This window comes from Lynx canadensis, chromosome A1 (assembly GCF_007474595.2).
Source record: "Lynx canadensis isolate LIC74 chromosome A1, mLynCan4.pri.v2, whole genome shotgun sequence".
NCBI lineage: Eukaryota > Metazoa > Chordata > Mammalia > Carnivora > Felidae > Lynx > Lynx canadensis.
The window spans coordinates 117,959,299-117,974,439 of record NC_044303.2 but is presented as its reverse complement, the minus strand read 5'-3'; the positions used below and the strand labels follow the sequence as shown (position 1 = coordinate 117,974,439).

Below are 15,141 nucleotides of genomic sequence, written 5' to 3'. Positions count from 1 at the left end.
AAAAAAATATATATATATATACTATTAAGATAACATTTTCTATATTTTTAAACAATGTATAATTTCTTTTATCTTTTAGCATAAACTCACCATCTATATTTACTGACATCACTTTTAAAAATAATTATTCATGAGGCGCCTGGGTGGCGTGGTCGGTTAAGCGTCCAACTTTGGCTCAGCTCGTGATCTCACGTTTCGTGGGTTCGAGCCCCACATTGGGCTCTCTGCTCTCAGTGCAGAGCCTGCTTCAGATCCTCCATCCCCCTCTCTCTCTCTCAAAAATAAATAAATAAACATTAAAAAAATTTTTAATAATTATTACAAAAGACGTTTGCTAAATCATCAGTAGAATGCTGTCTCTTTGGATCAAAGCCACTAGCTCCTATATGCAAAAGCAATCAATTATAAAGCTGGAAGGAATCAAAGTGATAATAATAGTCCAACTACTTCATTTTACACAATACAAAATAAGGCCAGAATAAGAGGTTAAAATTCTCACCCACAATCACACAACCTCTTACTTCATGATAGAAGCTGGAGTATTACTGATTAGATGTTTTAATAAAGTTCTTTTACGTTCTCCTAACCCAGTCTCTACTTAGTGCCCAAAGTGAACCCTCCAGATAGAAAGTCTACATGACCAGCTTCAAAAACTGCTTATTGGAGTGACTGGCTGGCTGAGTCGGTAGAGCTCTTGACTTCGGGATCATGAGTTCGAGCCCCATGTTGGATGTAAAGATTACTGAAAAACAACAACAACAAACGTGCTTATTAACGCAGAGGTATGTGAAGAGTTTGGATGCTACAACATAAAGCTCCTAAAATGAAAGCTTCAAAATACTAACACTGTATTCCCGATTCCCTAGTTCACAAAATTTCATCTAAATTTAACAAGGACAAAATAAATTAAGAACAATTTAGTAACAAAGAAAATAGCAAAATAAGCAGAGAATTCTATAGAAAAAAGACCGTAGAGGTTAAAGGGACTTGGGTTTTACCTACAGTGCTTTCAGTTTTTACAGCACTGTATTCATTGTTAATCAGACCTTAATGCTTAAGATGAATGTGAGTAATAAATATACGGATTTATTTTATACTATTCTTGCAACTTGTAAGTTGAAACTATTTCCAAATTAGTTTGTAAAGCAATTTTTTTTACAAGCAAAACATGACTGGGGCACTGCCTGGCTCAATCGGTGGAGCATGTGACTCTTGATCTCGGGCTCATGAGTTCGAGCTCCACATTGGTGGAGAGAGTCCTTAAAAATAAAACCTTTAAAAAAACAAATAAAACTGGGGTGCCTGGGTGGCTCAGTCTGTTAAGTGGCCAACTTTGGCCTAGGTCATGATCTCATGCTTCATGAGTTCAAGCCCCGTGTTGCGCTCTGTGCTGACAGCTCAGAGCCTGGAGCCTGCTTTGGATTCTGTGTCTCCCTCTTTCTCTGCCCCTCCCCTGCCTGTGCTCTGTCTCTCTCTCTCTCTCTCTCTCTCTCTCTCAAAAAAATGGGTAAACATTACAAAAAATAAAAAACAAAAACAAAACTTATAAAAAATTTAACATAAAAACCACATGATTATTAACAAAAATTTGGGAAAAAAAGAAATCACTCCTATCATTTTTCTTAACAATCTATTACAAATGTATGAAACAACCCCACTAAAGATGAGGGGAAAGGTACGACCTAAGCAACTTTGGAAATGAGTAGTCTGTAAACCTAAAAGCAAAGAAACTGTACATATGCCCTGTCCTCTAGTTGAGAAAACTGTTTCCCACAGAGGAATAGGTTAACATTTGTGACACCACTCCACACGTATGTTAGAATTAAAGAATTAAGTAAATGGATGGCGGGTAGTGGGAGCAAGGTTTCTCACTACTGAATGGGAATTTACAGAGGGGCCAGGGCAGGAGGCTAGAGTGATCCACATAGTAATGGGTTAGACTTGGTTAGCTTAACATAGATACAGGTGATTACATATAGAAATGCATACAGATAGGTATACACACATATATTTCTCTCCTCTGTCAACCAAAAGGGCCCAGTAGCAATGAGCACAGATCTTGGTTTCTAACACCATTCTCCAATTAAAGGAGCCAGGGCTCCCTGGAGAAATGGCTGATTCTAGGGTGGCACAGGAAATGCACATGATGATCCTGGTGCCAAATGCAAGGAAGTGCTTAAAAAAACCAAAAGATGGAGCCTGGTCAGAGGGACACAAGTGCCAACTGAAAGAGTTCCAATGGCCAAAAGTGCAACAATTTGAGGCATAAAATAGTACTAGATTACAACTCAAAGAATAAAATAAATGAGTCCACACTGATATCAATGAATAGATACAAAGAGATAAATGTTGCACGCAGAAAAATTCTGAATAATTTATGCAAATACTCTGCCCTCCACAAGGTGGAGCATAACTCTTCAATCCTTAAGTGCATATGGTACATAGACTGCGACTTCCTTACAAAGAGCACAGCATGAAAGGCAGGGAGTGGGGGAGTAATTTTACAGTAGAGAAATCTGACAAACACCACGTCAGCCAGGTGATCAAGGTCAACATCAACAATGTTATGTTGGTTTTATGCATTCTTGATATGATATGATGGAAATGGCACTTTACATCTGTGGTCTTCCTCACCAAAACCCACAACCCCAATTTAATCATGGAAAAAGATTTAGACAAATGCAATTGACTACATAAGCAGATGGACGTTAGGTAAACCTATTGTAACTGCTTCAAAATACATATAAATAAAACCACCGTGCTGTACACCTTAATCTTATACAGTGATGTATGTCAATTATTTATCAATAAAACTGCAAAAAAAAAAATCATTTGAGGGACAGTCTACAAACACCTGATTCAAACTCCTCAAAACTGTCAAGGTCATCAAAAACAAGGCAAATTTGGGGCGCCTGGGTGGCTCAGTCAGTTAAGCGTCCGACTTCAGCTCAGGTCATGATCTCACGGTCTGTGAGTTCGAGCCCCACATCGGGCTCTGTGCTGACAGCTCAGAGCCTGGAGCCTGTTTCAGATTCTGTGTCTCCCTCTCTCTGACCCTTCCCCTGTTCACGCTCTGTCTCTCTCTGTCTCAAAAATAAATAAACGTTAAAAAAAATTTTTTTTTTAAAAAAAACAAGGCAAATTTGAGAAACCATCACAACCAAGAGGATCCTTAGGTAACATGACGACCAAATGTAAAGTGGTAACCTGTATGGTACTGTGGAACATAAAAAGATTAAAAAATGAAAATCTGAATAAAGAATGGATTTTAATTAATAATAATGTTTCCATATTGGCTCGTTAATGTCATAAATGTACTATGCTAATAAATGATGTTAATAGGGAAAACTGGTTCTGGGGTACATGAAAACTGTTATCTTCTCAATGTTTTTGAAAAATCTAAAAATGTTTCAAAAATTAAAGTTTATTTAAAAAAATGTTTTAAAGGCTTATTTTAAAAAGTAAAGGGAAGGGGCATCTGGGTGGTTCAGTCAGTTAAGTGTCTGACTCTTGATTTCAGCTCAGGTCTTCATCTCAGGGTTGTGAGTTCAAGCCCCACGTTGCACATGGAGCCTACTTTAAAAAAAAAAAAGGGAAAGGGAAAAAATTTTTTTTAATATTTATTTATTTTTGAGAAAGAGAGCACACACAAGCGCAAGAAGGACAGGGAGAGAGAGGGAGACACAGAATCCCAAGCAGGCTCCAGGCTCTGAGCTGTTTGTGCAGAGCCCAATGCAGGGCTCAAACCCACAAACTGTTAAGATCTCGACCTAAGCTAAAGTTGGACACTTAACCAACTGAGCCACCCAGGTGCCCTGGGGAAAAAAATTTGTAAAGCCTGAAGAATGCGCACAAACTTGAGGGGCAGTTACACCTCTGAGAAGAGATTGGGAGGGAAATCAAGCTTTCCTTTGCAAGTGTTCTGTCTGGCTCTAGTATACGAAGAGTATCTGTGTACCATTGTATAACAACAAATGTTTAATTTTTTTTTTTCTTTAATGCTTATTTTTGAGAGAAAGAGACAGCATGAGCAGGGGAGGGGCAGAGAGACAGGGACACACAGAATCTGAAGCAGGCTCCAGGCTCTGACCTGTTAGCACAAAATCCGATGCAGGGCTTGAGATCAGCCATGAGATCATGACCTGAGCTGAAGTCAGACACTTAACTGACTGAGCCACCCAGACACCCCAACAAATGTTTAATTTTAAATGACACACTTGGGGCGCCTGGGTGGCGCAGTCGGTTAAGCGTCCGACTTCAGCCAGGTCACGATCTCGCGGTCCGTGAGTTCGAGCCCCGCGTCGGGCTCTGGGCTGATGGCTCGGAGCCTGGAGCCTGTTTCCGATTCTGTGTCTCCCTCTCTCTCTGCCCCTCCCCCGTTCATGCTCTGTCTCTCTGTCCCAAAAATAAATAAACGTTGAAAAAAAAAAATTTAAATGACACACTTAAGCACGGAATAATAAATAAAATCAAAGTGTTATTAAACAGAAGCCATTCCCTAAGCTCTTATATTTCTGTTCATAAACCATCCAATTTCCAGAAAAACCTCCAAATCCTATTCAAGCAGCTCATTAACTAGTAACTGATATTACTATAATATATGAATTTAAAAGAAAAACTGTCAATATTGCTAAGGGGGATAAAAAAATACATCTACACACACACAATACATACATATATATATGTGTATATATATATATATTCACACATGTGAAAGAAATTGCTTTAATCAGTAAGAAAATATTTCACCTGAAACATTCTGAAATTGATCAGTATTTAGACCCAGTACTTATAACTTTTAGTATAAATTGTGTTATTCAAAAATAAATGAGTCATCCTAATTTTTATAGCAGGATGTGCTACATGATGTCTAATAACACTCACTTTATTACTACACTTGATGAAGGCAACAACCCATAACTGCATTTCTATCTAGATAGCTACTAGAAACAGTAGCAACTGGAGTATGTAAAGCTCAACAAATTTAATACGTGATATTTAGCAATTGCCTATAGTGGCAAAAATGATCTGAGAATAAAGATAAGATCATCAGGCTGGTTATCAACATCAATCTCTAATTAAAGTGTTAGAAGCTGCTTTATCTAAACAGGCACCATCGACTACTACAAGTATATGGTTCCACTAAACAGTTGTACTTGTTCAAAGACAATGTAAGAATAAATTATTAAGAAACCAAAGCAATTATTTTAAAGCCCTAAGAACAAATAAATCAGAAGATGGCACCTGAACCTCTTCAGGCCTTCTTTTTTTTTTTTTTTTTTTTAATTAGTAAGAATACAAAGTCACTCTCATAGGATTTATTTCATAATACAATGTTATGTCAGGTAACATGATATATGGGTGTCTAGCATAAAGTAATGTGAAGTTACGTTCAGGCAAACCAGCCGGTGGCATCAGTTGAGATGATGCCAGGATTTCCTCAATTGGGCCTTAGTCCCTACCCAAACCAAGGAGTTCTGCCTTGGTTAAATCTGGTTAAATCTGGTTAAACCTGCCTTGGTTAAATCTCCCCTAAGAAGTGGTCACCAGTAGGACCAGACAAGAAAATAACAATGGATCAGCAAGAATCATTGCTGCTACACAAAAAACACTCACTGCTTACCAAGAGGGAGTCAAATACCAATCACAGTTGTAATCTACAGCTCCTGACACTCACAAATCCTGTTTCCATATTCATAATAAACTGCAAAAGTGCCCTCATGATATATTTCTCATGGGATACTATCTGCTTACATCTTTTAGAGTTACAAAAAAAAATTTATGGATGTAATGACATCCATTCTAGGATTTGCTTCAAAATAATGGTGGGGAGTATAAATGAAACAATATTACCCATTTGCTGATCAATGCTGAAGCGGAGTGATGAGTACATTAGATTTATTACACCATATTTTAGTATGTTTGGAATTTTCATGGTAAAAAGTTGAAAATGTAAATATTATTAAGAAATGACTCTACTCCTACAACTCAACAAAAAGCAAACAACCCAATTCAAAAATGGAATATACATTTCTCCAAAGGCATACAAATGGTCAATAAGCACAAAATCCTCAATATCACTAATCATTAGGGAAATGTAAATCAAAAAATAAAACTTCATGCCCATTAAGATAGCTTTATCGAAAAAATAAAATAACAAGTATTGAGGAAGATGTTAAAAATTGGAACACTGTGCCACCCCCCAGAAAAATAATTGGAACTCTCACACACTGCTGGTGGGAATGTAAAATGGTGTAGGTACTGTGGAAACAACTCTACCCATCTTCTCAAAAGTTTTGGAAAAGTTTTCTTTGATCATTGGCCATATAGGCCACCAAGACAGCAAAATAACCTTAAAATCTGGACATAACATCCTAAGAGGCATTCCAAGATATAATTGTGACTTTTGAAAATAAAAAAATAAAACCACATGGGCACTTTTCACCCTTCCTCCAGGATCGTGACTTCATCTAACACTTTAGCATAAATATGGTTTGGCTTGGAAGAGATGAAATTCTTTCTGTGATCTTTCAAAACCTTCCTCCGCAATCCTGAAAGAATTTATCCAAAAAGGTATCATTCCCAAAGCTGCTCTACAGTGTCATCAGACGATACAAACTTATTAGTGATGCTTATAAGCAGTCAACTTCTTCAGCAGGCAATGAGTGAAGTCGAAAGCTAAACATTCTACAGTCTATTTTTAGGCCTATATGGCAGTGTCATTGTTGCGCCCTGAGATTAGATTCAAATTCAAAGATCTCAAAACATTTAGGAAAGTATCTGGCAAAATTCATGATACAGGCAAAGATCCATTCTAGTGAGGCCAAGAGGTCTTAGAATGGATGAACAGGAATAAAAGTCTGCAGAGAGAGCAACACATAACAAGTTTCTCAGGCTTACCTAGACCCTCTGAAACAGTGCTTCTGAATGTTTGGATATACAATCTGTTTCAAAATGCAAAAAGGAGGAAAAAAAATAAAGTCACAGGGAAACTATGAGCTCAGACTTTCTGTGCATCATGATGCTAAGTTCAAGTTATGCACATGGTGTCCTACTGATAAAAAGACCATAAAGGCAAAACTGTGTTTTTATTTAGTAAAGAATTTTACAGTCTTCAACTGCCTTTACTTTACTAGAGGACCAGCTCAATTTGATTAACCAGATCAAGTAGAAGTCAGAACGGCCTTTTGTGACAACCAGAGTATCATGCTCCTATCAAGTTGCCTGGACAATTCACCAACATTCTAAAAAAAATTTTATTTTTCAACGTTTTTTATTTATTTTGGGGACAGAGAGAGACAGAGCATGAACGGGGGAGGGGCAGAGAGAGAGGGAGACACAGAATCGGAAACAGGCTCCAGGCTCCGAGCCATCAGCCCAGAGCCTGACGCGGGGCTCGAACTCACGGACCGCGAGATCGTGACCTGGCTGAAGTCGGACGCCCAACCGACTGCGCCACCCAGGCGCCCCTTCACCAACATTCTATAATGCAAAACCCTTTTAAATATGTATATTCTCTGACGAAGCATTTCCACCTCTAAAAACTTATACTAAGAAAAAAATTAAAACACAAATAAAATTTATACTAAGGAAAACAGATGATGTATATAAAAGAAACTTCAGTGAATGAAAAAAATTATGAACATACTTAGTGACCAACAGGCAACTGACTTGAACTATAGCACAGCCATAATTACATGCTTTGCAGGCATTAAAATACTAACCCACCTTATATTACCTGTATTGTGTGCCTCTGTACATAAATGCGAACATAGACATATATATGCAACTCTGTGAATGCACTTGTGTCTCAGAACAAGATACACAGGGGCACAGTCGGTATGTAAACATACACATGTGCACCTATGCACAAAATGTGTATAAGTATAATCAGGGGCCCATAGAACAGTACATGTGTGCAAAGATGTACCTCTATATATACACGTATGGGTACATAAGAAAATACATAGGCACATATATATCTGCTAATGCACATGCCTATATTTGGAACGTGAGCCTGTGTTTTAAGCAGGTGAGTGTGTATTTATCCTTGTAATCACTACTTAGAAGCTGTGACCTTGAGCAAGTTAAGTAGCCTCTTGGAGTCTTGACTTTGTCATCTATACAATCATACCAAACACTGCCTCATGGGGGTTTTATGAGGATTAGTGAAATAATGGATGTAAAGCACTTAGTCCTGTGAGTGCCACAAAGTAAATGCTCAATCAATATTAGCTTTCCTTATCTGTACAAATGCATACTGATTTATATTTGTGTATATTTACATACCTATAAGTCCACAAAGATACACATCAAAATACTAACTCTGGTTACCCATGGGGGATAGGTTTCATTGTGGGGTTTTTTAGACGAGGTTGACTTTCATATTTTGCAATTTTTCTAGGCAGATTATTTCTTTTTCCATGCTGTTTTTGGAAGTTATTTCTCCAAAATAATGATTTTTAAAAAATAAAATAAGGACAGCCTGTCCCTGGCATACTTCAATTCTGCCTATTTAAAGCTATTAAGTACTACACCAAGAAATGTATACATAGTTTTAATACTCCAGCAGCAAAATTTTTGTATTCCAGCAATATGTCAGCATTACCTAATAGCTCAAGAAGATAGCAGTACAAAGAAAAGCCACAGCTTTTTGCTTGTTTGCCTTACCCAAGGCAGGATGAAAAGAATTAGAACACACTGTGGGGTACATGAGCTTTTTGAACACTGTGGTGACAGTTAAGTGACAACCGTCACTTGTATTTGATTAAACAGGGAGGAACCCAGAGCCATGCCCAAGGTCATACAAAAAAGCATGTACCAGACCCCAGACAGTGAGAGATGTAAGGACTAGACTGCACTGCCAGTTTGGGCGTGTTTATGAAACCAAGAAGCTAAATTCTTAACCAGTCATTTCAGGAGTCCGGCTGGAGGAGGGAGGAAATTACAACACAGGGCTGATGACAGCAAAACAAACTGGTAACCGGCCGCACTGGGTTAATCTAGATGTTTTAATCATACCGGTTCTCCTTATTTCTAAAATACAAAACTGTAGATCATCAATGATAGGACATTTGATTTCATAAAAGCACGACTGACATCTGTATGCAAATTATACCAAAAACATCTGAAAGGACAAGATGCAAGCAGTTATCTGAGGTTCCAATCAACACCAGTTACTACCCGGCTTAATTTCCACAACTACGAAGTATTAGGTCAAATACCACTAAAACCCTGCAGACTGTGAATTTCCGAGGGGAACCCAGCTACATACACAGGCGAGTAAAACAAGCAGCTCTTTTCCCCAGGGCCTCAATTTATAAATTATGACCCAGATAATACTCCAATCATCCCCTATACATTTCCTCCCCAGCCATGCTATTAAATCTCTTTAAACGTCATTTCCAAGCTTTTAAAACACACACCCAGGCACACGCCCTGCAGCATTCAACGAAGCTCGACATTTTGGGGCTGGCCCCAGCTAAAAAAAACATCGCCTTTTTCCAAATCTACTGAAAACTGTGGACTTGCCTCTCGTCTCATTTTTGACTTTTGTCTTAAAACAGAGACGAGGGGGATGGGTTTCCACAAACAGACTAGGCTCTGAAACCCTGAGCAATCGCATCTCGCTGCGGGGAGCTATCGGCCGCAGTAGCAGCGATTTTAATCTTTTCTCTCCACCTAGTTTCCTTTTCCATCTCAGGCGTGTTTTTTGTTTTTTTTTTTTTTTCCTTTTCTTTTCTTTCCAATGACATCAAACCAAAGGTGGAAAAAGGAACACTGAATGCCCCCGGGCCGATGCCTCCCGAGGGTCTCGGGCTCCGACCCTCGGGGTCCTCGGGGACCCGCCCGCTGCGGAAACTGCGGGAAACGCTGCGGGGCAGAGGTTTTCCACAGCCCGAGTGCCGCCCCAGGTCGCCGAGGGATGGGCCAGAGCCTCGAATCCGAGCCCGGGGCGCGCCCGGCCCGCCCAGGCCCGGCGCGGCCTGTCAAGCCGCGGCGTCGCGTCGGCCACAGGCTGGGCCGGAGAGGCCTGAAGCGGCCGGCGGGCAGGGCCCTGGGTCCGGGGTCCGGGGAGGGATTCCGCGCCGCTCACCTGCTGGTACCGGCTGCCGCAGGCCGGCTCCACCGCCGCCAGCGCCGCCAACGCCAACGCCATGGCGCAGCTGGCCGCAGAGAAGAAAGGTGAGCAACCGGGCTCAAGGGACGCGGGCACAGCGGCCTGGGAGCGCGGAGGCCGAGAGGGTCGCGCCTCGGGTGGGTCTCGATGGCCGCCGCCGCTTCCAGGCAAGCCGCTCTCCTCGGGTTGTGAGCGCCGCCGCGGAGGCTCCGACGCGGCCCCTGGGGAGGAGGCGGGGACGACGACGACGCGGCGGCGCCGCCGCCCCGCCCCCGACTCGCGCCGCGCCCCTCGGCCCGGCCCGGCCTCGCCCCGCGCCGCCGCCCTGGTCCCGCCGAGCAGCCGCTCGGGCTGGGGGCCGCCCCTCCTCCCGCGCCCCGGGGGCTGAAGCGTCCGAGGCGTAGCCGCTGAAAAGGAATTATGCACCAAGGAGCACTTCGTGTGAGCTCTGAGATTCGCCTGTGTGTACTCATCTAACCCTCATCTCACACCCCGATATGGGGGCCACAGCCCCGTTTAAGAAGTCATTGGCGCTCGGGGAGGTTGAGAGTCTGGCACAGCAGCGGTCTGATCCCTGATGCCTGCTGTGCAATCTCCGTTCTTTTCCAAGTCCCTTCTTGTCTGCCATTTTCGTAGATGAGGGGTCTGTCAACCGCGGGGCAGAGGCCAAATCCGGTCCAGTGTCGGTAGAAAGTATAAGAAATTCAAATTTCATTGTCCATCAATTAAGTTTTATTGGAACACAGCCACTCCCATTTGTTGAGTACTGCCTTGCAAACCCTAAATTACGTGCCATCTAGCCCGTTACAGAAAAGTTTTCTGACCCAACATCCTCCAGAACGCTTTAGATTTCAAACAAAGCCTAGTTAGGGTAGATGATAATAGCATACTCATCTTTATTCAGTCCTTTAGTATTTTGACAGCCTCATCTGTGGACGGAGACATGCTATTTTTCTGAACCAGAGCGCTCTGAGGAGGTGACACGAATGGCCAAACTCTAAAGATTCAGCCATGCAGAGAGCTTTCCAGGTAACAGGTATATTTGCAAAGGCAGTGAGGGGAACGAGAGCTTGCCTAGTGGAAGAACTGAAAGGAAGCAGGCAGAACTGCCATATAGGAGATACAATTATCAGTGTTTTCCAGGTGAGGAAATTATGCTTGAAGAGCTTAAAAATCTTAACCAAGAACACAGAGCCAGTGAGAGGTAAAGCCGGAATGTAAAACCAGCGTTCTTAACCATTATCATGCAACTAAATTATGAACTCTGTGAAGATGAAAGTATGTATCTTTTAAATATTTTTCTATCTCCTATAGCACCTACCACAGTATAGCTATATACCAGGCATTTGAGGTCTGCTGTTTCTGTCACACCCAGCCATCTGGAATTGCTTCTACCCATGAGTCCAACACAGAAAAAACCGCATCTTTGAAGCTTGTTGCAATTCCCATTTCTTCTTGATTGCCTTCCCAAGTCAGTAGTCTAGGGTTGGCATTAAGATGATCATTGTTTTAGCTTCTGATTTTCAAGTTTAGTTAACTACATATTTTTAAACAGAGCTGCGTTTGAACCTACCCTGAGGGTTCTGCATATACAAGCCGATTGTAATCAATAAAAATTCTAGATTTTTATCTTCCTCACTTTGAGTTCTCTACCAGTTTCCAAACTCCTACACGTCTGTCCCAATACCCAAGTGTCAGGCTCACATATTTACACCCTGGGGGGAGCGAACAAATCCAGCAACCTGCCAATCTGAGAGTCTCAAAGTGGTACGCTCCTTATTCTGTCCCTTGTTTTTAATCCAGAAAAACAACCTTTAAATGTAATAAGGTACCATGAATCATTCCACACATAATGCCCTATCTTGTGGTCTTATATAAGGAAAAAAATGCCTAATTTCAAATGAATTGAAATCTCACCAAGAGAAAGTAGAAATCCAGATTTCTTTGCCCAGATTATCTCAATTTACGTGTAAGAGGGAATAAAAAAGATGTCTGTGCTGCCGCATATGGCTTTTGGAGCAACAGCTGCCATCTTTACGCAGGTCTACAGCGCTGTGACGTTTGTGGAAAAAGATGTTGCTACCCTTCCAGTCTACCTCTTTCCTAAATTACTTTCTGCCTCAATAGCTGTACACTCCCTGCATATGAACATAATATAAATACTGGGCTTTCTCACTGGAATAATTTCTTTTGAAAGAAAAAAAAGTTCATCTGCAGCCTCCAATCTCCCTTTCCCACTCCTTTTCTGATATCCTGAACCGAAGTGTTTTGTGTTAACAGTAAAGACTTGGTCTTTTTTTTTTTTTTTTTTTTTTTTTTTTTTTTTTCCTCCGAGTTCCCCGAAGAGCTTTTAAGAAGTAAACGGAGATGATTTGTGTTGATTCAATGGAGGGGTAAATTGGGAAATTGAGAAACTGAGTCACCACCGTATAAGGTCTCCAGTTGGCAAGCAAACTGTACAGTGAAGGGGAAAACTCTGAGTTTCTGACTCACAGATCCATGCGTGCTGCAAGCCAAGCAGACAGAGAAGATAATCCAAGGCTATAAAAATTGCACTCTTTGGCTTCATCTCGAGATGTTGTCAAAGAGAGTTTCCACAGAGAAAGTTATTAATTTCAGATTGCTGCACTTAGAGACTTATTTCCCCACAGAATAGCAGTAATACTTTCCATGTGCAATACTTTTTATGTGAATTGCTGACTCTGAGTCATCCATCCTGAGAGAAGAGAAATATTATGGACGAGTAAAAGCGTCTGTTTCCCTCCCCCTCCCCAATTTAGATAAGAATCTCTTCCAGAATAGATGTGGTCTTCTGTCTCTCACATCCACCTGAGGCCTGTCCTAGGCAGTACTGAGCTCAGTAAGTAACCAAGAAGGGTTTGTTAAATTTTAAACAAAGCCTCATTGGTCTAATATCTCATTTCAGGCCTTGAATGTCTCCAGCTAATCTTTACAGGGCTCCAACCGAACCATGCATTTCCATTTCCACTTACTTACTACTTCTTTCAATTCTCATTACATTACTGAGTTTCATTAAAGGCAAAGGTAGTACCTTCATATTATAAATAAAGACATTATCTACTGATAATTACCATGGTTTGTGGAACACTTCCTGGGTCTTGGACCCTTCCCTACATCATCTCCTTAATCCTCATAACAGCCCAATGCAGGTAGAGAGATTCAGGAGACGTACATCACTTGCTCAGCTAGCAATGGTGGAACCACAATGCAAACTTAGGTCTGTCCGATAACAAAACTTGAACACTTCTCCATATGTAGAGGAGAATATAAGACATAGAGGGACCAGCCTCATCCTTGGAGTCTTCACAATGAAACAGAGAAGACAGTAAACACACGTTCAAGACCTGTTTTTAAAATATAACATTTGCAAGTTAATTACAGCTGTCTTGGGCTATATTAACTAAAGATGGTGAAAAGAATTATGGGATCAGTTGTGATAATCCGGTAAGGATGGAAGAGAGAGGGTTTTGAATGAGGAAAAGGCTTTCCCATGATGGGAAAGGCACACCAGGTCATGAGTATGCTTGTACAAAAACTTAGAAGAGGGGTCAGCAAACTTTTACGTAAAGAGATACATAGTACTGTAAATATTTGGGGCTTTGTGGGCCACAAGCTTTCTGTCATAACTATTCTACTTTGCCACTGTGTTGTGAACACAGCCCTAGACAACACCAAGCAAACTGGCATGGCTGTGTTCTAATAACATTTTATTTATGCACACTGAAATTTGAATTTCTTATTTTCACGTGTCATGAAATATTATGTTTCTTTTGATTTTTTTCAACTACGTAAAAAATGTAAAAAATTATTTTTAACTCTCAGATCATACAAAAACAGGTAGTAGGCTGGATTTTGGCCCCCAGGCAGTAGTCTGCCAAACCCTAGCTTCCTAGCAGGACAAAAAAAGTTTATCCACTAAGAGCTTGAGTGGGAAATTTAAACCACAGAGTAAGGCAGAAGGCCTAATGGAGAGGCAAAGGAGAGAGAAGAGGATGGGAATTTATAAAAGATCTTAAAATATAAATGGCTTCTGCAAAAAAATAAGCCAGAGGAACAATGTAGGTCAGTTAGGGATCCGCCATGAGATTTCTGATTCCTTAGCTTACCTTCTTGCCCCTGGAATGCAATTGATTTATTTATTCATTCAACAAATATTAATTGAGCACCAATATGGGCAATTGTTGTGGCTTTCTGCCTAAGACCTGAAACTATAAAAAGAATACTGTGGTTTCTCATTTATTCTCCAAAATGAAATTAAGAAATGCTAAGGGTGGTTATTTAACATATCATAAGATTTGGCATGTTATGTCTTTTATTCATTTCCATGTATTTTCTAAATTTTTTAAAGTTTATTTATTTATTTTGAGAGAGAGAGAGAAAGAGAGCATGGAAGAGGCAGAGAAAAAAGGAGAGAGAGAATCTCAAGCAGGCTCTGCACTGTCAGTACAGAGCCTGATGCGGGGCTCGAACTCACAAACCATGAGATCATGACCTGAGCCAAAACCAAGAGTTGAACACTTAACTGACTGAGCCCCCCAGGTACCCCTCATTTCCAAGTATTTTCTAATTTCACTTGTGATTTCTTAGACCCACTGGTTACTTGGTATGTGGTCTAATTTTGACTTATCTGTGCATTCCCCACGTTTGTTTTTGTCATTGATTGCTAACTTAATTCCATTGTGATTGGAGAACATACTTTGTATTATTTCAATCCTTTTCAGTTCATTGAGGTTTGTGGTATGCCCTAGCCCTTGGTCTGTCCTGGAGAATGGTCCATGTTCATGTGAAAAGAACATCTACTCTGCTATTGTTGGGTAGATGTGTCTATAGGTGTGTCTATTAGGCCTAGTTGGCTTATGGTGAAGTTCAAGTCTTCTGTTTCCTTGTTGATCTTCTGCCTAGTTGTTCTAGCCATTATTAAAAGTGGATTGTTGAAGTCTCCCAACTCTTGTAGAATTGTCTATTTCTCCTTTCACTGATGTCAGTTTTGCTTCATATAG

The 15,141-nt window shown here is 40.7% G+C and overlaps 1 protein-coding gene across 1 annotated transcript in view; it reads right to left on the bottom strand.

The window, feature by feature from the left end:
• NDFIP1 (Nedd4 family interacting protein 1) overlaps positions 1-10,335 on the bottom strand; it is a 56,475-nt gene extending 46,140 nt beyond the window's left edge. Inside the window, exon 1 of the mRNA XM_030320449.1 lies at positions 10,097-10,335. Coding sequence (XP_030176309.1) covers positions 10,097-10,159 — 63 coding nt within the window. The 5' untranslated portion in view covers positions 10,160-10,335. The remainder of the gene's footprint in view (positions 1-10,096) is intronic.
• Positions 10,336-15,141: the final 4,806 nt, after the last annotated feature.